The 25,550-nt window shown below is 50.1% G+C and overlaps 1 protein-coding gene, 1 long non-coding RNA gene and 1 other non-coding gene across 4 annotated transcripts; 2 read left to right on the forward strand and 1 right to left on the reverse strand.

Moving 5' to 3' along the window:
• Positions 1-615: 615 nt before the first annotated feature.
• Positions 616-7,600, reverse strand: LOC103638877 (uncharacterized). 2 transcript variants are annotated; one of them, XM_020544487.3, is made up of 12 exons: positions 7,387-7,600; positions 7,196-7,326; positions 4,191-4,292; positions 4,022-4,106; positions 2,828-3,917; positions 2,493-2,745; positions 2,157-2,405; positions 1,844-2,076; positions 1,537-1,761; positions 1,348-1,440; positions 1,167-1,265; positions 616-1,080 (listed from the first exon to the last, which is right to left on the reverse strand). In XM_020544487.3, exons 7-12 carry the CDS (start codon positions 2,401-2,403, stop codon positions 949-951), a joined length of 1,029 nt encoding a protein of 342 aa, XP_020400076.1. In that variant the 5' UTR covers positions 2,404-2,405; positions 2,493-2,745; positions 2,828-3,917; positions 4,022-4,106; positions 4,191-4,292; positions 7,196-7,326; positions 7,387-7,600; the 3' UTR covers positions 616-948. The 2 variants fall into 2 exon arrangements, 1 of the variants encoding a protein (XP_020400076.1); XR_002265312.3 differs by lacking the exons at positions 7,196-7,326; positions 7,387-7,600 and having other exon boundaries at positions 4,191-7,186.
• A 15,210-nt stretch (positions 7,601-22,810) lies between these two features.
• LOC115032951 (MIR167iHG) lies at positions 22,811-25,128 on the forward strand. Its single transcript, NR_163719.1, has 2 exons — positions 22,811-23,157; positions 24,490-25,128. It is a non-coding gene; the product is annotated as an MIR167iHG (long non-coding RNA).
• Positions 22,981-23,110, forward strand: MIR167i (microRNA MIR167i). Its single transcript, NR_121082.1, has one exon. It is a non-coding gene; the product is annotated as a microRNA MIR167i (primary transcript).
• Positions 25,129-25,550: the final 422 nt, after the last annotated feature.

Consider the following 25,550-nt stretch of genomic DNA (forward strand, 5'->3'; position numbering starts at 1 on the left):
CACAACAGCATAAATATTATCCATCAAACGGTCCAGATCCTCCACCGACAAACCTTCCGACAGGTCGATGGCGTTATGAAGGTCACCACCAGTATTCAACTGCGTAATAGCCACAACAGGAGAAACATGTTTTAACCACGGGATATGTGGTCGTTAAAAGTCCATATGTGGTCGTTAAAAGTTTGTAACGACCACAAAAATGTGGTCGTCGATGGTCGTTAAAAGTCCCGTCGTTAATTGTAATAACGACCACATGAGGATTCCGGTCGTTACATGATTAACGACGACATATGTGATTGTCGTCAATTATACAGTATTAACGACCACAATTATCGTAATAACGATGACATTTTTCATCGTTAATAATTGTGTACAGGCTGCCATGATTCATTAACGATCATATTTGTAACCTTTAGCGACCACATATGACGCATTAACAACCAAGTTTTTAGTTCTAACATCCATGTATGGAGCATTAACGACCAAATTTATTTCTTCTACCAGCCATTTTTGAAACATTAACAACTACATTCTTCTACCTGACACCCATGAAACATTAATAAACGACATCTTTCTGCTTCCCTGTATTAAACAACAATGACCATTCAATTTCACATTGAGATGCACCAATGAACCATTTGCAGCTTGTATATATATCGGTGGTAATCTGATTATTACATATAATAAATCCAGTATCACGTATTTATCCAATGGTATAAAAGTTGTAAATATTCATATCACTCAAACTCTACTCAAATCAAGATTTCTATGCTAACTACTACTTATTTGTTTCTTCAACTCTGCCCACTCCTTTTCCATTTGGCTTACACGACTGTTTGTAGCCCGATTTTCTTCTCGAAGCTCTCTGTTCTCCTCAAGCATTGCTCGTTTCTCATCCTCCGACTGTTTCAGCTTCTCTAACAATTCAGCCTTACTAACAGATGGACTTCAAAGATGTCTTGCTTTCACTCCACCACCATATCCAATGATATGGTCCTGCCGTTTTGAAGGGAAGCACTTGTCCATAAGTTGTGCATTGGAAAGAGAAGGATCTGAAAACATTTGTTCCTGAATTTGTGCCTAGAATTCAATAAACACTTAACTTAGCAGCTTTCATTATGATACAATAGCAAATAGCAAAAACACATATTATTGTATAAGCTTACATGCTTGCTGGAGGACTCAGAATCAATAAAATTGTCACCCTTTGTGTGAGTCATAAAAAATAAGGCATCCAAAGCTGGTGGATTATTATCCTTGCCGCCCTAGTACAACATAATGTAATCATAATCGATAAGTGCTATGAAAAACTAATTAGGTTGTTCAGATTGGTTAACAAATCCTTACATTGTCATAAATCACTTTCCTGAATGGTTTGCTGCCACTGTGATGAAGGATTGACAAATGGGATCGGTTTCTAGAATTTCTCTTGCTCTTTGCCTAGAATATCATGAGGAATTACATGAAATGGATGCTAACAACATAATCAGAGGTAAAAAATAAATTGTTGCACTATGCAGTAATAGGATAACTTACAATGAATTCCTTACTGCAAAAATGCTCTTTGACTAACCACTCCCAATCAGCTTGTGCAAAATCATTCGGACAATTCTTAATGGCTTGTTGCATATTCTTTGTCGGCTTGACATAGTGTCGACTTAAGTCACCGCGCCAATTGTTCCACAAATACCTAGCATGCTCCATGATGTCATTTTTGTAGACATCAATTTCAATGTTTTCATCCATGTTTTCAAACTTGTCCTGGATAATCAGCAAGCCGAAGCGAACATAAATGTACTACCTTTTTAGGATGAAACAAGGGAATAGTACTATGAAAGCATACCTTGACTGCAACAAAAATATGTTTTAGAGATGTCTCAGTAATGTCAGTCCACTTCTTTACTCTCACAGGGGTAATACTAGGATCACGAACGATTCTACCTATGTGTCGTGCGAATGTTGTACAAAGAGCATGGTTGTTGTAGAACGTTACTTTAATTTTTTCTCCAGGCTTTAGTTTAGCAAGTTTTTTACATTTGTTTTTGCCATGGCCCCTCTTCTCTTCAGTTCTATCAGCTGAAACATTTATACTTCAACTATTAGTTGTGTTCCTATACCTAAAAGAGAAAAATGAAAACTGTGTAAATTAATCATACCTTTTTTTGTAGCATTCACAATGTTTTCGGCATTGGATGCCCTGGTACAGTCCCTCCCCTCCTCATAGTTTTCAGAATTGAGTGCCCTAGCACTGTCTCTCCCTTCTTCATAATCATCCCTTCTGTTGTGTGAATTAAGCACACCATTTTTTGTAGCATTCATTAAGTCTTCAACATTAGATGCTCTGGCACAGTCCCTCCTATCTTCAAAATAATCCCTTCTGCTTGTTGGAGCATCCTGGTTCATGGCTGCAGGGCATGTGGAACAATTGTCAATGACTTAGAAAAAATGAAATATCAATTTATTGGTCATGTACTAAGTTATCAGGTCCTCACATTTTGACTTCTTTGGATGTCTCTCCTTATTCAGGAATCTTTTTTTTTTGAAAATATAAGTTCTTCTCCCCTGCTGTCATGTTATTCACTATGTTTTCATCTTCAGAGTACTCATTTTCAGAGTACTCACTTTCATATTCAGAATCATGTTCACTTTAATCATCTGTATCATACATAGGCTCGCCAGTGACCCTATTAATCTTCAGTCCCCATTTTTTGCTTTCAAGATTCACACATTCATCTTCTAAATTATCTGCAATGTCTATATTGTTAGTAACTCAAAATTGGAATACAGAAATTACAAGTATGTTCGATATGACTGTAACATGCAGTACCATATGCTACTTTTGGTTGGTTAACATTGCCCATAGCTTTCATAGCTCGCTTTCTAGACGAACTCTCATTGTTTGTTCCTATGTCTGTATTGGGGTTTGGATAGGACCTTTTCACATGTTGTTGACGAAGCAATCCTGGGCTGATGAAGTGTGACCTTGGAGGGGATCTCACATTTCCATACTTGCTTTGCATTACTACAGCCTACATAGATAACAAATGCACAAAATGGTAAGCTGTGAATAGAAGCAAGAAAACAGATTAATGGCAAGATAGAAATATAAAACGGCTATTGATGCAAGGATGTGGTTGATACAAAAATATTGATGCAATGGTCATACATAAGCTGCATTATAAGGAGGCACGTGGCTGCACCTCAAGGAGACAATAAAAACGGCTATAAAAACTAGTTCATACATAAGCTGTCAATATAAAAACAAATATTGATGCAATGGTCACAGATTTCATATCCTAAGATATGGAAACAAAATTCATAACAATATTTCCTATTTCCACTCAAGGATGTGGTTGAAGGATATTCATCATGTGTCTTCCTCTGCATTGGCATCCTCATCTTCAATGTCTTCATCATCTGAAACGTCGGCTACATCATATGTGTCACGTGGCTGCATTTTGACAACCAAGTGACATCCTTTGATCACATTGTCTTTAACAAAAAAGACTTGAGAAGCTTGGCTAGCTAATACAAATGGCTCATCTGTTCGAAGGAGGCACTTAAAATTGACACTAACAAGTCCATATGTGTCCTTCTTTATTCCTCTCTTTTTATTGAATATGTCAACCCACTTGCAACGAAATAATGGCACACGTCTTCCACCAAGAAACTGAAGCTCAATTATCTCTGTTAATACACCATAATATTCAGCATTGTCATCAGTTGTATTCCCTTCTGAAAAAACAGCCACCCCACTATTTTGTGTGCAGCGATTTCTATCACGAATCTCTATACGATATCTGAATCCATTGATGTCATAGCCTGCAAAACATGTTGTGTTTTGCAAAGGGCCCCGAGACAACGATAGAAGGTCATCCATTTTTTTCACTTGTATCATGTTCATACAAATTATGGATCTGCAAAGTGAAAGTATATCAAACATATACACAATATAAGTTAAGCATTGAATAGAGTCAACAGTCTGAATTGAAGCACTGAACCACCCAATAAAATATGTTACCTTCTCCCTGAACCATTCAATAAACTTATTGTTCCAGGAGGATGTAAATTGCAGCAATGAAGAGCCCTCACCGCTGTTGTACTCACTGCACAAAAAAATATCAGCACCAACATTAGAATAGGAAGTCAAACGAAAATATGTAAAAATCTGATGTGTAAAAAAGGATTACCTAATAAATGGTTGCACCTCGTAGCAATTCCTGAGAACATATATGTGAGCCTGTTGTAACTCAAGAAACTCAAGATCTCGAGTCTTGTGAGCACCAAGTGGCCTTCCCATGCAAGAAAATATTGGTAAACAAAACTTTTTATAGTTTGATGCATCATTGATTCGTCCAGGTCGATTGTGTACTGTCTCTACATCATCCAAGTACCTCGAACACAACATAATAAATTCATATGCAATATAACCCTCTGCTATGGATGCCTCTGGGTGAGCCATATTTTGAACTAGAGATTTCAGAAATTTTATATATCTCTCAAACTGGTACATCCAACGATACATTGTAGGTCCACCAATTAGAACCTCAGAAGCTAAATGAATAGGCAAGTGCATCATGCTAACGAAAAATGAGGGTGGGAATTCCTTTTCCAATTTACATAAAGTGGTGGCTATAAGAGGCTGCAGTTGTTGTAACAGTTCAACTGATAATGCCTTTGAGTTCAGTTCTCGAAAAAATAAGAAAGTTCAAGTAAAGGCTCATAAATATTTTTGGTAAAAATCCACGCAGAGCATAAGGGAGTATATGATTTAATATGACATGACAATCATGGGTCTTTGTTCCTGAAAGTTTCCCCTCCTTCAAATTCACACGTCTACTAATATTGGAAGAAAAACCATCTGGAACCTTCAAATCCTTAAAAAATGTAATACTGATTTCTTATCCATTTGAGACAAAGCATAATCTGCCTGTGGCATAACATATTTTCCACCATCTTCAACAGGATGCAAATGTGGCTTTAAATTCATTTCTTTCAAATCAAGACGAGATTTATTGTTATCCTTTGTTTTGCCTTTTATGCCAAAAACAGTTTCAATAATACAATCACATATGTTCTTCTCTATATGCATCACATCTAAATTATGCCTCAGCAGAAGTGTTTTGAAATATGGAAATTTAAAAAATATGCTCTTCTTAGTCCAATTATCCCCCCTCTCATCGTGTGAAATCTTAGTCTTCTTGCTCTTATCCTTGGACAAAATAATCCCCTCCAGATCGTCCACTTGATGCAGCACTTCATCTCCAGTTAAGGGTTCCGCTGGGCTACGTACTTCTCTAGTTCCATCAAATGAGGCTTTGTCATTTCTCCATCGGTGACCTTTAGGCAGAAAGCGTCTATGACCCATGTAACAAAATTTTCGACCGTTTGGTAACCACAACGAACAAGTTTCTTTGTGGCAAATTGGACAGGCTAGCTTTCCCTTGGTGCTATATCCTGACAGATTTGCATAAGCTGGGAAATCATGGACTGTCCAAAGAATGGCTGCTCTGAGAGTAAAATTTATCTTTTTTGATGAATCATATGTGTCAACACCCTCCTCCCAAAGCTCAATCAATTCATCAATTAATGGTTGTAGGTAAATATCAATCGCATCCCCAGGTTCTTCCCGTCCGGGAATCAACATGGAGAGGATTACATTATGTTGCTTCATACACATCCAAGGAGGTAAGTTCAGGGGGACGAGAAATATAGGCCAAATGGTATGAGATAATCGGATGTTAGAAAATGGTTGGAAACCATCAGCAGCAAGGCATAGCCTGATATTACGAGGGTCAGATGCAAAAGAAGGGTGCAGCTCATCAAAATTCTTCCATGCTTTGGAATCTGCTGGATGCCGCATCACTCCATCGTCCACTCTACCATCACTATGCCATGTCAAGAAAGTGGCTATTCTTCGAGACATGTACAATCGTTGTAGCCTTGGTTTCAGAGGGAAATAACGTAATGTTTTTTCAGGGATTTTTTTCCCTTTTCCTGACTGCTTGTTTTCACCTGAATGCTTGTCTTGCTTCCATCTTGACCTTCCACATATCTTGCAAAAATCAGCCATTGCTTCTTCTTTCCAATACAACATACAATCATTCTTACAAGCATCAATTTTTTTGTAACTAAGCCCTAGTTCATTAATAGTCTTTTTTGCATCATAGTAAGAGCTTGGCAAAGTAGAGTTATTAGGTAAAAAGTCCTTCAGAAGTGTATCTAGTAAATCTGTGAAGGACTTATTACTCCACTTTCCCATATTCTTAACATTAAGTAACTTTACAAGCGCAGATAATTTAGTGGTATTGGATCCATGATAAAGAGGTTTGTTCAAGTCACTAAGCAAATTATAAAACTTCATAGCTTCCCCATTTGGTTGCTCTTCAAAAAAATCACTAGAAGATGGGTCTGCCATTGTGTCACTTCCGGGGAGGTTATTCTGAGGGAATAGATCCTCCATCAGCTCCTGCATTCCATCAGCAGATTCATCGTCATCTTCCACTTCTAAATCATTCTCATCTTCTCCCAAAATTTCCCCATGATGATACCAAAAGGTGTAGCTTCTTATGATTCCATAAGCCATCAGATGTGAATACACAACCTCACGAGACAAGTTGTATGTATTGCAACACTTTATACAGGGACACCTAATTTTACCTCCATCACCAGTCCTACTGAATGCATAATCCAAGAACTTGTTTACCCCATTCAGATAAATATCCTTTTTTGATGACATAGCATCCCAACATTCAGCACTAAGCCGATCATCAACTAGATCCATCCATGCCTTACTTGGTGCCATAAATGTAATAAAAATTGCTTATGAACTAACCTGTAGCAATAGATTGCTTTTCAACACAAATTCATCTGTAATTCACTAATTAAACTTCACAACAGATTTCAGTTTGTGGCTTTACAAGATAGTTTGCAACAAAGATTTATCTACAATTCTATAATTCACAAATGCTTACAATTTTCAGTTTTCTATAATGCTTGTCTTCTATGCTTTACCTAATATATCTAATTACTGGAGCACATCAGTTTGTGGAGTGCAGCACACCTTTAATCATGATATAAGAAATTCCTATATGAACTTCACATAATGGCACAATAAGCCTCACAGTAACCTACGTATTACAAGTCACCCTAAATATTACTTCTTATTAGAAAGAAAATAAGAGCAGGAACACACCTTTGCCAAAACAAAGCGCCCTTTGTGGGTGTGCGAACTGCAGCTGGGGAGGAGAGGAGTAGGAGGAGGATGTAGTCGCCTGGGAGAGGTGATTCCAGCAGCTGCCTTCTCTGGGCGGAGGGGAGGAGGACCTGCTCACCAAGGATGGTTGAGAAAATTGCAGTAGGGCAAAAGGAGGAGGATGTGGTCACCTGGGAGGGGAGATGCTTGCTGCTGCCTCCTACGGGCAGAGGGGAGAGGATCTTGGTCGCCGGAGAGATTAGGGATGGGTTCTCCCGTTGCTGCTGCTATGAATTTCGAATCTGTGCAATGGAGGAGATCGAGAGAGGAAGGGGAGGAGATCGGGGCCTAATGAATCTGTGTATAAGCAGTTACCAAATATGCTTCGTGTGAGGGAAACCAAGCCTAGGAATCTATTAATTTTTCGTGCCTTGTTTCGGTTAGTTTTGGTCGTCGGTCACTCTTCGTACATATGGCCATTATACATCATTAGCGACCAGTCTTATTTGAAAACAACGATCACATTTTTTTCTGGTCGTCGGTTCATTTGGATGTGGCGATGTTGTGCCTCCAACAGTCCTTACGACCAAATATTTTACGTGGTCGTCTATTTTTGGTCGTCAATACTTCTTTCTCTTGTAGTGAGCCAATGCCACGGTCACGCCCTGGTGAATCCCAAACTCCACTACCACACGGACACGATATGGGATGTTGAGGAGGCTTAAGTCACGATTCCTTCCCCAGGCGTCGAGAAATCTCCTGGCTCGGTCAGTGCACAGGCAAAGGCTTAGGGCCTCGAGCTCCAACTATAAAAATATAGAAAACTTAGTAACTCAAAGAGTTGGATACAAGAAGCCATACCACCCAAGATTATCGGCCCCAGAATTCTTGAGAGCCGCCAGGCGAGCCCGCAGACGTCGAATTTCAACATTAGCTATCCCTATGGTGGAGCGAGCTACGCCTAGATCCCTCTAGAGATCTTCCATCGATGTCCATAGGGGCCAAAGAACTAGACAACCTAGACGGAAGACCATGATCTCCCCCCGGGGCAACCACCACCCTGAGAAAGGACAAGGAAGATTGAAAGGGACAAGAGTGATACGACCTAACGAAAAGGAAGAAGGCCACTCGAACCACCGCCTCGAAGGGCCACCCCTTGAAAAACCACCTCGATCCATGACAGCGAGCGACTGATCGAGAGCCAGGCCTGCTAAGGAAACCCACGGGGTGCATGAGCATGTGGTGCTTGCCCCACGAAAGTGAGTGATCCAGGAACCCATTCCTCTTTAAAAGGATAACACCCTACGAAGCTAGCAGGAATGGGCCTATGGGCCCCGGTAAGGGGAATGGATCGACAAAAGAAACCCCCGGGCCTCATAAACATGGTTGCAAGAGGTCGAAAGATAGCATAGACAAAGAAACAACTTTTCTTATATTCTCTCACAGAGAAACAACATCGAGACACAATACATCATAGGGTACTGGGTGTTGCGGACGACGTCATCTATGAATAACTTGTCTACAACATGACTAGTTGTCTCGTCGTGGCCCTCTAGGATGTCCTCCATCCCATCATCACATAGAGACGAAGGAGGGTCGATGATGTCCCAGAGGCCATAGCCAGATCGGAGCTCCTCGACGATATCCTGGACATGAGACCTGATATTATCAAACATTCCACTAAGGAGAAACAGTGAGCTCCGACGAACTCCGTGACTTGCCCCGCACGATAATGCATCTTCTCCTTCTCGGCTTCTATAACTAAAGAGTGAAAAGGGCAAGATGAGAGTTAATGACCAATTAGAAATGAGGAGGCGACAGAACAACGACCCTACTAGCTACACGACCGCCAGATTCACAAGCTGGTCCCAAAGCAGTCTAGCCTTAGCCTCGATCGTGTCTAGCGCTACGTGAAAAGCGTCGTGACTCTCTTGGGACTCCTAGGGGAGAGACAAGTTCTCATGGGCCTAACCACTATGACCTAATGGAAGGAGACGCTTCATGACCGAAGGCGATAGGGGCTGCCCTGCGACAGCAAAGAGGGGCTTCAGAACCACCTGCGGAGAACGAAAAAATAGGCTCAACGAAGAGAAACCTTACTTCGACCCTGATCCGCCACAACGTGGCTTCTTCTTGACCCAAGATCCATCGATCGACCCATCAACAGAGCCCATTTGAGGGGTAAGTAAGAAACGAAGGCTACATGACGACTGTAAGTGACACTCGCCCAAGCTTATAAACAGGGACGTGATATTCAGTGCCCCTTGAGCGAGGGAGGGCTGAGTCATAGACGTTTTGCCTCCCCAAGGTTTGAATGTTGCGGCCGAACTGAACCCAAAAATTGAGGCAGGCCCTGCCCGACTCAAGGAAGCCACCAAGGGGGCTTTGGGGCTACTGTCAAGGATAAGATCCTCGGGTCCCTGGGGGTCGTAAGCTAGAGGTAGGACCGAGGGAGAGTCCGCCCCAGAAGACCCACCCCCGAGAAACCCCGAGCACTGAGCTCGGTGGTCGGGCGAGGCGAACCCAGAAGGGAAACCGGGCAAACCGAGGGAGGCCACTTGAGTGGATTCTACACATGGCCCGAGACTGCCCTGTCATAAATAACTGACCATATTAAGCACGTCTGGTGCTGAGCCATGATGGGGGGAGTCGATCCTCCTACTCATGACCTACGAACCCAGACCAGAACCCCACTCATGATCTACGTGGTCGTAGACCTACGACCCACTTATGGCCTACCGAGCCTAGGCCAGAGTCCCCTAGCAATCTACAGGACCCTCAACACGACGAGCCATGCCGAGGCTTAGGCTACGAAGGCATGGGGTCGACGCGGTATAGGAAAAGTAATGATGACAGCTGAGTCCCTCGCCACCCACACATAGCCGGACTGAAAGAGTTCGGCAAGAGTGCTCAGACGACTGAGGCGCATACCTATGGACATGTTTCTACTAGGGGTAAACGCCTCGTTCTACCCCGACACAGTAACTCCTTTCACAAGAAGCCACTTGTAATCGCCCCCTCCTTGATCTATAAAAGGGGAGGGCCGGCAGCGACCTAGGTGAGGTGAAGCCAGGAGGACGACACACACGACGAAGCGGTAATACCTTCACGACCTAGCTAGGTAGCGAACATCTGATATGTAGTCCCTTAGAACCCACAACGGATTGAGACTTGAGAACTCTTCTCTCTCTCTTGCTCGCTTGTAACTTCTACTACCGATCATTGAGCAAACAAGGTGCCAGTAGCGCGAGCTACCGAATACTGGATGTAGGGACGTTCTGTTGAAGCCAATATAAATCTTGCACCGACTAAGTACATCATCTGGATTTAGAACGTACACATATATATTTATTTGTCGGAGCTGGTTCGAAACACCGATGTTGGAGCGAAGGCAAAGACGCCACCCTTCGCTCGAGGCCTTCGCTGCAGCCGCTGGTCCGCCGGAGGCAAAGCGGGCAGGGACACCCTTCGCAGGACTCGGCGCTTTGACGAAGGCCTGCGGCGACGACCTCACACGGCGCGGCCTCGTTCAGCCCCAAGGCCCACGTGTGATCCGGCCCATTGTAACGGGCCCCGCGTGGCCGCCTCTGTATTACGGGCCTGACTTGTAAAGGCAAACTTGTAATTACAGCTTGTAACCCTGCTTTATGGGAATATTCCGGGGATAAACTAGGCGTCTGAGGGCACATGCGTCCTTAACACAAGACGCTGGGCACTCAGACACCTATAAATACCCCCGCACAGTGCCCGTGAGAGGCTAGATCAACAGAGCTATTGCCCCCGTGCACGTAACCCTGTTGTCGCCATTGTTCACCCCCGTTGGCCCACTTGCAGCAGAGAGCAAGTTCCAACATTTGGCGCCCACCGTTCGTGCTACGACAAAACCACCCGCGATGGCACCCAAGAGAGCTAACCCCAAGGCTGACGAGGCTGCGAAGGCAGCACTGCTGGCCGCAAGAAAGGGCAAGGCCCTCGCCCTCACCCAATCCACCCACCAAGAGCCCATTGAGGACAATGTTCCCCACACCGGCGAAGACGACACCTTCCGCACCTGCGGAACCGAAGGACAGTCGCAGCCGCCCCCAGGCTTCGCCCCACTGGAAGGCGCCGACCTCACCGAGGATGGTGAGGCCCTCGGCGTCTCTACAGAAGAACAGCTGCAGCTGCGCGCCCTGCGCCTCAGGAACCGCAATCTCCAGAGGCAGAAAGAGATACTGGAGGCCAAGCGCCAACGTGTTTCCGCATTAGCCAAAGTGCGGCAAATGATACGCGACGAGGAGCAGAAAGCCCAAGACCTCGAGCGCGAGATCGCGCTGATGCAGCGCGAAGGCCACCTCGGTTTGCAGCAAGAACCACCCCTCCAACAACGCGCTCAGCCGGAGGACATGCGCGAAGGCTACCTCGGCCGACAGCACGGCCAACCCCTGCAGCACCGGGCGCAGCCGGAGAACCCGCGTTTCCCCCAGCATGACTACGCCCCCCAGCACGGCGCGCCATTCCAAGGGATCAACTACCTCGACGAGCGAAGTCCCCTGGCGCCACACCTGCAAGTGACGCCTTGGCCAGCCAACTTTCGAGCGGGGGCATACCCCAAGTACAACGGCAGCACCGATCCGGCGCAATACATCATGAGTTACCAAGTCGCCGTTGCATCAGCCGGAGGGGACGACGCCACAATGGCAAAGTCTTTCATCATCGCCCTAGAGGGCCCAGCACTCACCTGGTTCACCAGATTGCCCCCGCTGTCCATTGATTCGTGGCGAAGTCTCAGGGACAAGTTCCTCCTCAACTTCCAAGGGTACCGTCCAGACACCGACGCTTTGGCCGAGCTCTCGCTTTGCAAACAGCTGGAAAAGGAGACTCTGCGGGAGTATTACCGCAAGTTCTTAACACTCAAGTCACAGCTGCCCTCTGTCGACGATCAGATCGCTATCCACTACGCCATCAATGGCCTTCGGGCCGGCGTCCTCTACAGCCATTGTATCAGGGATCCACCCAAGAGCTTGCAGGAGCTATATCAGCTCTTCGAAAAATATGCCAAATCCGAAGAGCTCCACCAGCGCAAGGTCGAGTCGCAACGGAAACCCAACAGTCAGACTCCGCAGTCCAGCCGCACGTGGACAAGGACTTCGCAGCCAGACTCCAGTCGAGACAGCCGCAGTCAGCAGCAAGTCCACAACATCGTCAACCAACAGCCTGCTGCTGACCCCCCTCGCCGCCAGGAATATCCCCCCCAAGGCCGCGGAAATGGAACGCGCGGCAGGGGTCGAGGGCGGGCGCAGCAGCCGCCGCGCCGGTTCTATTGCCTTTTCCACGGCGAAGACTGCGCCCACCAGACCAAAGACTGCCCCGAGACGAAGGCCACCAGAGATAGAATGGCGAGGGCGCAGCCGGCCGACAATCCCAGAATTGTCGCGCATAACTACCAGCCACCCCCTCCACCATACGTCCACGCCCCCGCTCCGCATCCACCGCACCACGCTTACCAACATCATCAGGAAGTACAAATCGTACCTCCTCCACCCCCACCACCACACCAGCAACACCAAAACATTCCCCATCCCCCAAAGCAAGAAGACTTCGCCGATCAACCTTATCGCGGAGTCATTCACATGATAACAGGGGGGTCAAGCACCGACTTCGACACCAAGCGGCAGAAGCGGGACCACTACCGCAGCATCAACCATGTCGCCGTCACTGGCCCAGTCGTGCAGACGAAGTGGTCCCACATACCGCTAACCTTCGACGCGCGAGACGTCGACCTGCGCAGCGCCCCCCACATCGACGCAATGGTCATCAACTGCAGCGTGGCAGGTTGGGACTTACACAAAGTCCTTGTCGACAACGGCAGTCAGGCGGACATCATCTTCCTCCACGCCTTCGACCGCATGGGTATAAGCCACAGCTTGCTGAAGCCTTCGGACAACCCGTTGTATGGTTTCGGCGGCAAGGGCACCTTTCCAGTTGGCAAGATAGAGTTGCCCCTCTCCTTCGGTGTAGCACCCAATGCCCGAAGTGAGCAAATAACCTTCGACATTGTCGACATGGTATATCCATACAACGCCATCATGGGCCGAGGCTCCATCAACAAATTCGAAGCCGCCATCCACGGGTTGTACCTATGTATGAAGATACCAGGCCCGCTGGGCGCCATCACAATCTACGGCAACCAGCAGACGGCGCGCAACATAGAGCGGGACTTCGTGCCCGGTCAGAGAAATGTACACTGTCTCACGACCCAGCGCGAAGTCCCTGCGCCGGCTAGCCCAACCGACAAGCAGCACGACAAGGCACAGTTGCAGTGCCAAGACGGGACCAAGACTGTCCCCCTCGATCAGGCCACGCCCAAGCAGACTGTAACTATCAGCGAAGACCTCACGTCACTTGAAGAAGAGAAACTTCTCTGCTGCCTGGCCAAGAATAAAGATGTCTTCGCCTGGTCTGCCCTCGATCTGGTCGGAGTCAGCCGAGCCATAATCGAACACAGCCTGGGGATTGACCCTTCGGTGCGACCCAAAAAGCAGAAGCTTCGCAAGATGTCAGATGAAAAGACAGAAGCCGCCAAGGCGGAGGTGCATCGCCTCCTGGAGGCTAAATTCATCGAGCCGGTGGCTTACCCCACGTGGCTCTCCAATGTCGTGATGGTGCAGAAGAAAAGCGGAAAATGGCGCATGTGCATAGACTTCACCAGTCTCAATAAGTCCTGCCCAAAGGACAATTTCCCGTTGCCACGGATCGACAAAATAGTCGATAGCGCGGCCGGATGCGAGGTCATGTCCCTCCTCGACTGCTTCTCCGGCTATCACCAGATATACATGAAGGAGGAAGACAAGGCCAGCACCAGCTTTATAACACCCTTCGGCACTTATTGCTTTGTCAGAATGCCGGAGGGTCTCAAGAATGCCGGGTCCACCTTCTCCAGACTCACCAAAACGGTGCTCGAAGGGCAGGTCGGCAGAAATGTATTCACATATGTGGACGACATCGTCGTCGCCAGCAAAAATAAGGAGGACCACCTCGCCGACCTGGCGGAAACATTCGCGAGCATGCGAGATGCACGACTCCGCCTAAACCCGGAAAAGTGCGTTTTCGGTGTCCGCCAGGGCAAGATATTGGGCTACCTGGTGTCCCGCCGAGGCATCGAGGCCAACCCAACCAAGATCCAGGCCATCGTCGATATGTCGCCTCCGCAGTCCGCCAGGGACGTCCAGCGCCTGACAGGCAGGATGGCCGCCCTCAATAGATTCATCTCCAGGTCCGCCGAGCGAAGTCTCCCCTTCCTCAAAACCCTCCGCGGCGCGAAGGACTTCGCTTGGGGACCGGAGCAAGCAGCGGCCTTCGCCTCATTAAAACAGTACCTGGCGGAGCTGGCCATCCTCACAAGCCCAGACTCCTCGCTCCCCTTATTGCTCTATGTCGCGGCTTCGCCGCACGCGGTCAGCGCGGCACTAGTGCAGGAGCAGACAGTCGAAGGCGCAGTCAGACAGTGCCCTGTTTATTATGTCTCCGAAGTCCTGACACCATCCAAATGCAACATGACAGAGCTGGAGAAGATTGCTTACGCAGTTGTTATGTCCTCGCGCAAGCTGCGCCATTATTTTGAAGCATTCAAGGTCCGAGTCACCTCGGACAGGGGACTCGGCGAACTATTCAGGAACCCGGAGGCATCAGTGAGAATCGCCAAGTGGGCAGCCGAGCTCTCCGGCTACCACATCAGCTTCGAGCCCAGGACAGCCATCAAATCGCAAGTCCTGGCAGACTTCGTCGTCGACTGGACTGGGCCAGTAACACAGCCGGACCCATCCACAGAAAAGGTCTGGACTATCCATTGCGACGGTGCATGGTGTCATGCGGGGGCAGGCGTCGCTGCAGTCATCACCTCACCAGCCGGAGTCAAACACAGATATGCAGCACGCCTCAGCTTCGCTCTGGAATCCGACAAATGTACAAACAACATAGCAGAGTATGAAGCAGTCATCCTCGGCCTCCGCAAGCTAAGGGCCCTCGGAGTCACCACCTGTATCATCAAAACAGACTCCAAGATAGTCGCCGGTCAGGTCGAAAAAGACTATGCAGCAAAAGACCCCGCGCTCATGCAATACCTCGCGGCTATCCGAAGTCTCGAGAGGCAGTTCAAGGGATTCACCCTACAGCATGTGGACAGGGCCAAGAATGAGGAGGCCGATGCATTAGCCAAGGCCGCCGCCAGGGGCGAGCCCCTGCCCTCCGACGTATTCTTTCACACCATCGGCACGCCAGCCGTCCGGAGCCCCGAAGGGCTCCAAATAACAAATGATAGCGAGGGCCACCGTATAGTCCACCTAATCATGACCGAAGACTGGCGGGCCCCAATAACCCTGTTTCTACAGGGATACTATCACCCAACCGACGTCAGTGAGGCGAAGCGCCTCGAGCATCGGAGCCGGGACTTCGCGCTAATCGAGGGCCAATTATACAAGAAGGGGGTCAGTCAGCCAATGCTTAAATGCGTCACCGAAACCGAAGGCATCCAAATCTTGCGCGAGGTCCACAGTGGAACTTGCGGCTCGCACGCGGGGCCAAGGGCCCTGGCTGCTAAGGTGGTCCGACAAGGGTTTTACTGGCCTGCAATGATCTGCGCCGCAAATCGAGTCGCAAGGTCCTGCGAAGCCTGCCAGAAGTTCTCTCCTCGGTCAGGCAACCCCTCGCAATACACAAAGCTGGTCGCCCATACATGGCCTCTTCAGCGCTGGGGCCTGGACATCGTCGGGCCCTTGCCCACCGCTCAGGGGAACCTCAAGTTCGCCTTCGTAGCCGTCGAATACTTCACCAAGTGGATTGAAGCGAGGGCTGTGTCCACAATCACATCAAAGACTGCCCAAAAATTCTTTTGGCAGAACATTGTTTGCCGCTTCGGAGTACCGTCCGAGCTAACAGTTGACAACGGCAAGCAGTTTGACAATCAAGATTTCAAGGATTTCTGTTTTTCCATTGGCACCAAGCTTGCCTTCGCTTCAGTCTATCATCCGCAGTCCAACGGAGTCGTGGAGCGTGCCAATGGGAAAATCTTCACAGCCATCAAGAAGATGCTCCTCGACGAGAAAAAGGGCAGATGGACCGACTTGCTACCGGAGGCAGTCTGGGCGCTGAACACAACCGAGTGCAGGGCGACCGGGTTCACTCCTTTCCGCCTTCTATACGGATCAGAGGCAATGACCCCGCAAGAAATAAAACACGGGTCTCCGCGCACAGCTCCGTCAGCCACCCCTGACGTGGATGAGCCAACCTCCAAAGATCTCATTGACGGAGACCGGGTCTCCGCCCTGCAGGCCTTAAACAAATACCAAGCCCAGACCAAAGCATGGCGCGACCGCGCAGTCATCCCAAAGGAGTTCAGCGCGGGGGACCTCGTACTCATCCGAACAGCTCGGACGGAGTCCAAGGGCAAGCTGGAGCCCAAGTGGGAGGGCCCCTTCATAGTCAAGACAAAAGCTTCCCCCAGCGCTTACAGGCTCGCAACGCCAGATGGCGAGGACCTGGAGCACTCCTGGAACATTGACAACCTTCGTAAATTTTTTGTTTAATTCCTAGGGCTGAGTTCGCCCTTGTAATTCACCGCAAACAATCTTGTACCGGCCCGCACTCTTTTCCTCCCGGGGGGTGAGGTTTTTAACGAGGCGGAGCCATGTAATATATGTGAGAAAAATCCCCCGCAAAAGCATGTGTCGAAAAAAGACCGCGACAACGGTCTTCGGCATTCGACCAATTCGAAGTCACCGCGAGGCTAAGCGCTAGCCACCCTCGCGTGCGACCAATCCGCGCAGAAGTCGCCTAAGGGTGCAGCCGGACTTAGCACAACAAGTGCGCAAAAATCAAAGTCTATCGCGAAGACTATCCACGCAGAAGTCGCCTAAGGGTGCAGCCGGACTTAGCACAACAAGTGCGCAAAAATCAAAGTCTATCGCGAAGACTATCCGCGCAGAAGTCGCCTAAGGGTGCAGCCGGACTTAGCACAACAAGTGCGCAAAAATCAAAGTCTATCGCGAAGACTATCCGCGCAGAAGTCGCCTAAGGGTGCAGCCGGACTTAGCACAACAAGTGCGCAAGAATCGAAGTCTATCGCGAAGACTAACCGCGCAGAAGTCGCCCAAGGGTGCAGCCGGACTTAGCTCCACAAGTGCGCAAAAATCAAAGTCTATCGCGAAGGCTTTTCGCGTAGAAGTCGCCTAAAAGGCGCAGCCGGAGCCTACCGCAAAAACCGCCCAAGGGCGCAGCCGACCCAGTATGGCAAAAGCAGAAGCGACAGCAAGACCAATTATAATCACACTGGCACAGCACAATCAATCACACCAGTCAAAGTACACAGCGCCCTCGCAGGCACAAGCACGCGAGGGCACACTACTCCATTTTACAAACCCTTGCACATACACAAGCGAGGGCACCACGCCCTACATCGGCTCAACCTTAGGAATAATCCCCATCTCTCTATAATTAAATAACATTATCCTAAGCTCCTCACCAGCAAAAAGGCTTCGCAGCTCCCCTTCCCCCACACCCGAGACGGCCGGCAAAGACAGCAGCTCCTGCCGACCAACCCTACTAACGCGAAGCTGAGCCCCTTCCTCCGCACTAATCCTACGCTTCGCAACCGCCCTTCGTCGTCGGTGCCCGGTGCTAGGACCGGGCACGCCTGGCGCGTCCGCAGCATGTAGCGCAGCCTCCGCCGCAGCCTCGTCCAGGGCCGCAAAATAGTCCAAGTCCTCCTCCGACGACTCCTCGGTCCATTCAGCCGAGCTCCCAGAGTCAGTAAAATCAAAAAACTCAGAAACAGACCCACCACATTCATTTCCACCTTCCGCGGTCGAAGCCGCCAAAAAACCAGTAGTAGCGGTTGCGTGCGCAGGCCCAAAATCTTGAACCTGCGCAGCAACCAAAATTCAGTACATCATCCAAAAATCCCTCAACCCTAAACACCACCTACGCCACCTGCGAAGGCCCTGCCGCTGCGGGAGCCTCCGCCGCCGCCTCCGCCGTTGTCTCCGCTGGATCTTCAGCGCCCGGCACAGCAGCTGCGGGGGCATCAGACGCGCCTTCGGCCACCCTTGGGAGTAGGCCTTCGCCGGCCGCAGCAGGTACAAGGGCGCCTGGTGCATCTTCCGCGGTCACCGGGGCGACTCCAGTGGCGGCCTCCGCAGGGGTGGTCTCCGGCTCAGGCGGCGCGCTGTTCAGCGCCCCAAAATCGTCCACCCGCTCGCCGCGCTCCGCCTAAGACAAAACGTACAAAAATTCAGCAAACACACGCACAAACCGCATCCAGCAAGCACCGAGTAAACGACAACGTTACCTGAGCCCTTGCAGCCTCGGCCCGCGCCCGGACCACCTCTCGACCGTATGAACCCCACATCCGGTCATAGAGGGCCCCGGCGGACTCCCTCACCACGGGGTCTTCGACCTCAAAGATATCTCGCCCAAAATCTTCATCCACCTGGTCGAGGGCCTCAAAGTGCCGGCAGCCTTCGCGAGAGAGCGCGTTCATCGCTGCCTCGCAGGTGACCAGGGAGGTGAACGACATCAACCCCGCCAAGACAGTGGGGAGCTCCTGCAGTTCCTCCTGCACCCACTCCAGACAGCGAAGTCCGGCCTCTCGCTCCGGCACCTCGAAGTCGCTCGTCCGCACACCCAGCTCGCGATATGAAGTCATGAGCTGCGTGCGCGTCCGTTCGGCCTCCGCTCGCGCCGCGGCCTCGGCCCCCTCCGCGCGGCTCTCGAAGGCAGCAAGCCGCCGCTGCAGCTCCCCGGCGAGCTCCCTGGCGACATTGCCCTCCGCCCGCGCCAGCCTGGCCTCCGCCTGCGCAGACTGCTCCTTGGCGATGGCTTCGTTGGCCTCCCTTCTCTCCTCCATCAGCTGGCGCCGGAGGTCTGCCTTCTCCTTCTCAAGGGCGGCCACCTTCTCCGCCAGCTTGCGGCACTTGCTGTCGGAGGCCGACTTCTCACGGACAGCGTCCGCGTGTTGCGTCCGAAGTCTCTCGACCTCGGCAGACAACGTCGCCGTAAGGGCCCCCGACGCAGTACGGCTGGTGAAGTCAGCCACCTGCAGAACACACATAAGGCCCGTGTTAAAAAAAAAAAAAAGCTCGGCAGACCTGACTCAGCGCCTCCATTGCTCCTTTCAGCCGGCGGGTCGCCGCGTCCGCCTCGTCTCTGACCAACGCGAGGGCAGTCACCTCGCCTCCAGCGCCAAGGGTCTCTACCCCCGCCTTCGGCGCTGGCGCAGCCGTCGCGACCGCCGCGCCAGGCACAACTAGAGCGAGCGGGCCCTCGTCCAACCCTGCAACGCATCAACAGATTAAAAAAAAAATGTGTATACATATAGACTCACCCCCAAGATAATCCTCCACATCAATCTCAGTGCCGAAGTCGGCAACGCGTTTGCCGGGCGGCGGTAGCGATCGGGCCGCCTTCGCAGCCTCCGCCACTCCGCTGGCGGACGGCACCACCTTCGACAGCTTGGGGCCTCCGGCGCCCACCGTCGCCTCCGGCGCCTTGCCAGGCGCGGAGGCACCCGCCTTCGCCGGCAATGGCGGCTTGCCTCCGCCGGAGGCCTCAGCCTTCGATGCTCCCCGCTGCCTTTTCGGCCGGGCTTCATGAACCCTCACGGTCGCCTGGCGTTTCCGCGCCGCCGCTTGGCGATCCTTGTCCATCACTGCCCACACAACATGACCGATATTTCGCCCATAAGGAAAAACTTTCCACCGACGAGCCATACGAGATGTAAAACAGTCCTCTTCATCCCAGGGGATAGGAATGTTTTTAGGCCAGCAACCCCCGGTAACCCTCAGCATCCGAGCCGAAGACTCCCGGAGCTCGGGCGAAGACATCCTCTCCCCCGGGGCCGCACACGTCCTCATTAACTCTCTAGCGAAACTATCAGACACCCCAAGCCCTCCCATCGCAGTACCTAATTTTCTCTTTTTCGAAGAGGTGGCGGCCGCCAGCGCAGGGTCGCCTCCGGCCTCCACCGCCGGTTTCTTCCCGCGGCGGTCTGCTTCGTCCTGACCAGGGTAGCCGTCGTACGGCAGTTGATTTAATTCAAAGACCCTGTTCAAGCGATCGTTTGACCCACGGATATCAAAACTGCGCTGGCCTTCCGTCTTCGGCACGTAGCGCCCCACGAGTCGCACCGCCAAGTCTTCTGCATCACGCACGAAGGCGGCCGGGTCACGGTTCCGCAAACTCAGTGCGAAGGCAGGACTTCGCACCTCCCTTCCTCCGTGAAAGGGCATCTGGCGAGGGCATACTTCGCCCAGCGCCCAGCCGTGCGCCAAGGGCCAGACCCCGTACGCCGCAAACTCTTCAACCAAATCACGCCCGCTGCTCTGACCGGCGGCGTACCGAAGGGCCCCTTCGTCTGTATCCTCTTCTGCCACTTCGAAAGGCGGATACGCAGAGTAATAGTGAGAACACATTTCGGACACGAGGAGCCCTTGATGGCCTTCGACAGTAGCCTCAGCAACATAAAACCAAAACTCATTCCAACTGCCCCACTTATTGCGGGCGCACGGGACCAACTCCACTACTGGCATCGTGGTCTTGCCGGTCTTCGGCGTGAAAGTGCACGACCCGAACTGCGCAACTCCGCCCTCAACCACCCTTTTCTGCCAATGCAAGCAATAATTCTTCGCGAAAACTTCAACCGACGGCTGCCCGCCGTACGAAGTCGTCGCCCAGACATACTTCGCCAGCGCCACTATGGCGTTCGGCGTAAGCTGATGTATTTGAACACTGAATCTGCGCAGGACTTCGCTGACAAACCGGTGCGCAGGCAGGCGGAGTCCGGCGGCGAAGAACGCCTCGAAAACAACCAACTCGCCCTCCGGCTCGGGGACTTCCTCCGTCCCCGGAGCACGAGCGACTCCGCCGCCAAAGTAGCCCAACCGCTGCATATCTTCAATACGGCCTGACGTCATCCGTGACACACCGAATTCAACAGAGTCGCCGGCGCGCAACTCTTCCACCATCGCGTTACTCAACGTCTCCTCAGACGAGGCGGCGGCCGGCGGCGTGGCGGTGGCGGAAGAAGAAGAGGATGGCATGGCTACGTACCGTCGGCGGCGGCGGGCGGTTTGCTTCACTCGAGCCAGAACGACGGCGAGCAAAGGGAGCAGCGGAGGAAAAGGAGCAGCAAGACGGCGGGCGGCTAGGGTTTTACGGAGCGCGGAAAGCAGAATTCAAACAGCGCCGCCCCCGCCCCCCTTTTTATAGGCAGGGCGCGGCTCCTCGGGAAACCCACAACCCGACAGGCCGCGACGCTTCGGAAAACCCGCAATCCAACAGTACGCCGTCCATCAACGGTCACATCAAAAACCCCCGCGGAACCACTTCGAGCGAGGGCAGCGTCTCCGCCATCTAGCGACGTCTTCGGCACCAGGTGACTTTGTCGAACTGGTCCCTCGGAGGGCAAATGTTGGAGCGAAGGCAAAGACGCCACCCTTCGCTCGAGGCCTTCGCTGCAGCCGCTGGTCCGCCGGAGGCAAAGCGGGCAGGGACACCCTTCGCAGGACTCGGCGCTTTGACGAAGGCCTGCGGCGACGACCTCACACGGCGCGGCCTCGTTCAGCCCCAAGGCCCACGTGTGATCCGGCCCATTGTAACGGGCCCCGCGTGGCCGCCTCTGTATTACGGGCCTGACTTGTAAAGGCAAACTTGTAATTACAGCTTGTAACCCTGCTTTATGGGAATATTCCGGGGATAAACTAGGCGTCTGAGGGCACATGCGTCCTTAACACAAGACGCTGGGCACTCAGACACCTATAAATACCCCCGCACAGTGCCCGTGAGAGGCTAGATCAACAGAGCTATTGCCCCCGTGCACGTAACCCTGTTGTCGCCATTGTTCACCCCCGTTGGCCCACTTGCAGCAGAGAGCAAGTTCCAACAACCGACAACCGCTGAGAATGGCCTTAATGAACATCGACAAAACCGGATACCTATCTCAGCACTTTAGGCAACAAATCTGATAGGCCATAATTCTGTTCGGTGCTTATAATAAGCAAAACAAAAGTGTTATCAGGTCGTTGAGCTATCATAATCACTCCTTTTGGAATTATTGCATGCTAAAAACGTAATTTTCAAGTCAAGCACATCTCATTCCTGGTGTCAAGGTACATCTTCTCTGCCCATCCCCCATCAGCATCTTGGCACGCTGGATGATAACCGTCACCCATCCCCATCTCGTCCGGAAGAGAAAAGACAATTGCTGAAAGATTGAATTACATGCTCGTCTGGAAGAGAAAAGACAATTTTGAAAGATTGAATCCGTCCTTGGAAGATTCAATCCTTCAGAGGAGGAAAGAGACGTTGCTTGCAATCAGAACAGGCTGTTTTAGTTGCATCGAGAGGTCGCAAGAATCAGCTGGTGCCGAGCTGCCCATGCCAGGGCACAGCTAGGCTACCAACGCGAGGACAGGCTACACAACAGAGACGCATACGAATACGTGCAGACGCAGCGAGCACGACAGCGCTTGGCTCGGGCAAAACGGCAGCGTCACGAGGAGGGGGAGTGCCCGCTGCCCGGGTGGGCGCGCGAGGGACCATGCATGCATGTATTTATGTATTCAGTGCTCTGCTTAACAGCCTCCAATGCAACCTCCGTCCGTGCATGGCTCGCGCAGTCGTGCTCTGATTTCGTCTCGTCCTCCCGCCGTCCCCTTGCCTTCGCACACGCCAAAACTTTAGCTGCACATATGCTCTCCTCACTCCTCTTCTGCTCGTCTGGGAGTCCCAAATCCGGGTGGGGAAGAAAGAACACTTCGCTGGTGTGAGAGCTTGAAGCTGCCAGCATGATCTGGCTGCTCAAACGCCGCCGGCCTCCCAAGTGCTCGATCGGTGGCGCTTCACCAGATCATGTTGCAGCTTCACTCTCTCGCAACCAGCGAAGGGCGGCAAAGCACCGTGGAGGCTCCGGACAATGAATTCCTTCGCCGGTATGTGCTTGTTTAATCTTTATTAACTGAACCAAGCATCATGCATGCCACAGCAGTAGGATTCGTGTATGCTTCATGGTTTGTCAGGGGAAAAACAGTCTCTGAACTAGCAATTTGTGTTAATGTGTTGGCATTAGGTAGCTGCTGGTTTTCACCGGGCAAGTCATCAGGCAGATAAGCTGGTAATGCAGGCTTTAGAATGTATACTATTACTCATTCGTTTTTTCCCATCTCTTTCTACTAAAGAAAGTTTAATGCTTAACCACAAGCAGAAATTGAACGGCGGATACATGTCAAATATTCAGTTTTTCAAACCAACAATTGTTTTTTCTTTGCGTTTGCCTGTATATTTGCAAAGATTCAGTTAGTAGCTAGGCTTCTATCCACCTTTGCTTCGGTGCGTTTTAAATTAGGATATCATACACAGGAAAATAGAGATTTTTTGTAGACCATAATAATTGTTATGGTCTTTTACCCATAGAAATGGATCGATTTTCATTCGCTAATACTTATTTCTGTGTGCTGAAAAAACACCAGACGGCCAAACAAGCAGAAATCAATTCTAAAAAAATATTTTTAAATGTAAGTAAATTAGATTTAAACTTAGTAAAAAAATATTCCGTCCTTTTTTGTTGACCAAAAAGGCATATCAAAATTATTTATTTTCTTCACTTTTCATGCCAATAAAAATTAATAATTTCAATTAGCCAGACCAATTTCGTGCCACCATTCTATGTTCTGTTATTCTCATTCTCTTCTCCCCGCACAACTAATTTCCATGTTCTGCCACCATTCTATGTTCTGCCATTCTCGTTCATTGTTCTGTCTTTCCTATTCCCCCCTCACCGCAAAGCTCATTCCCATTTCCATTCTCCATTCTCCTGTACAACACACGTCTAGTTAAAATAAAAAACAGACATGTTCGTAAGAGTGTAAGAGAATTTGAACCCACAACCTCTCAAACAAATACAAGTTGTAGCTATCGCTACAACACATGTGTGTTTATGTCTACATCTATGACAGAAAACACATCTACTACATCTCTCTTCAAGCCCACCGGCTACTCTTGCACAAAGCGTAGTAGTAAATAAGTATCACCGAGATTCTTGAATTATATTTTTGGATGAAGGGAGTAGTATTTAAAGAAGAGCTTTGCATGCAATTTCTTTTGTTTGAATAATATTTTCTACTTAAATTCCTTTTTGCATGCGTGACATTTATTCTTCGTAATATTTTTTTCATGGATCTGACTTGTGAGTCATTTTCATAAAACCAACGCCAAGCATGAATTCATATTTCTTACTTGGAAACCCGAATAAACACCATTAGCAGGAGGCACTCGCATTGACGTCGCTCATCGACGACTAGAAGAAGCTTGGTGACTGCCAGTTCAACCTCTAGAAGCAGTACTACGTGGCCGTATGCGCCGCTATGTACGACAAGCTCCGGCGCAGCCGCCGCTTTGACGCGGTCCAAAGCGGCTGTACCGCGCTGTCCATCGTCAAGGAGGGGGACCTCATGGTCGTCGATGACTCTCGGGTTGTTCTAGGGACCGCATACGACGCCGCCGCCATCACGCCGTCCAGCTCATCGTCCACCTGAAGCCCAACCTGCCACGTAAGTCGCCACTGATCGGCCATGAATTCTTGTGCGCTGGGACGACGGCCGTTGCTGACGTTGTGTGAGTGTCCTCGAACATGATGTATGTAGAGCAGTAGCGTATCCGATGGTGCAACGGCCAGGGGTACTACCTCGCTGATGAGCCCAGGTGCACTTCGTTTGGCAGTCCAGCCAAGAGTCATCGGTACTCACCATGTCGCGCGTGTTTGACGACTACTATATTGAGGATTGTAGCGTCATATTGACGCCGAGATGACGCCGAGGAGGACCGACAACAATGACCAGTTCGTCATCCTCACCACCGTCGGGGTAGCTTTTGTGACGGTCTGCCTTTAATTCTCTTCGCAAACACACGCATTTGTCTTTTTGTTTAAGCAAGAGCGTATGGTGGTGTGTGCCTGATGACTAACAATGTATGGGGGAATTTCTTCTGGCATATGTGGAACGTGCTCTCCAATGATGAGACCATGCAAATCATGGCATATATCGAAGTCTGCATGATACTGATGGTTGCAATGTAGTGGTGAAACAACTAAATTAAAATAACAAAATTTATGTATGACCAGGATCACAAATTGATTATGAAACCTTTTCTCATAACAGTATAACACACATTTTGTATATAAGGTATTATATATTCCCGTTGCAATGCATGGGCACTCCGCTAGTTAACCAATATATATGTCCGTCCCCGCGAGCCGTGCTTCACCCACCACTTTGCATAGCGGCCCGCTCTCGTCCTATTGGCCACCTCCACCTGCGACTATGCTACA

This window comes from Zea mays, chromosome 9 (assembly GCF_902167145.1).
Source record: "Zea mays cultivar B73 chromosome 9, Zm-B73-REFERENCE-NAM-5.0, whole genome shotgun sequence".
NCBI classification, from domain to species: domain Eukaryota; kingdom Viridiplantae; phylum Streptophyta; class Magnoliopsida; order Poales; family Poaceae; genus Zea; species Zea mays.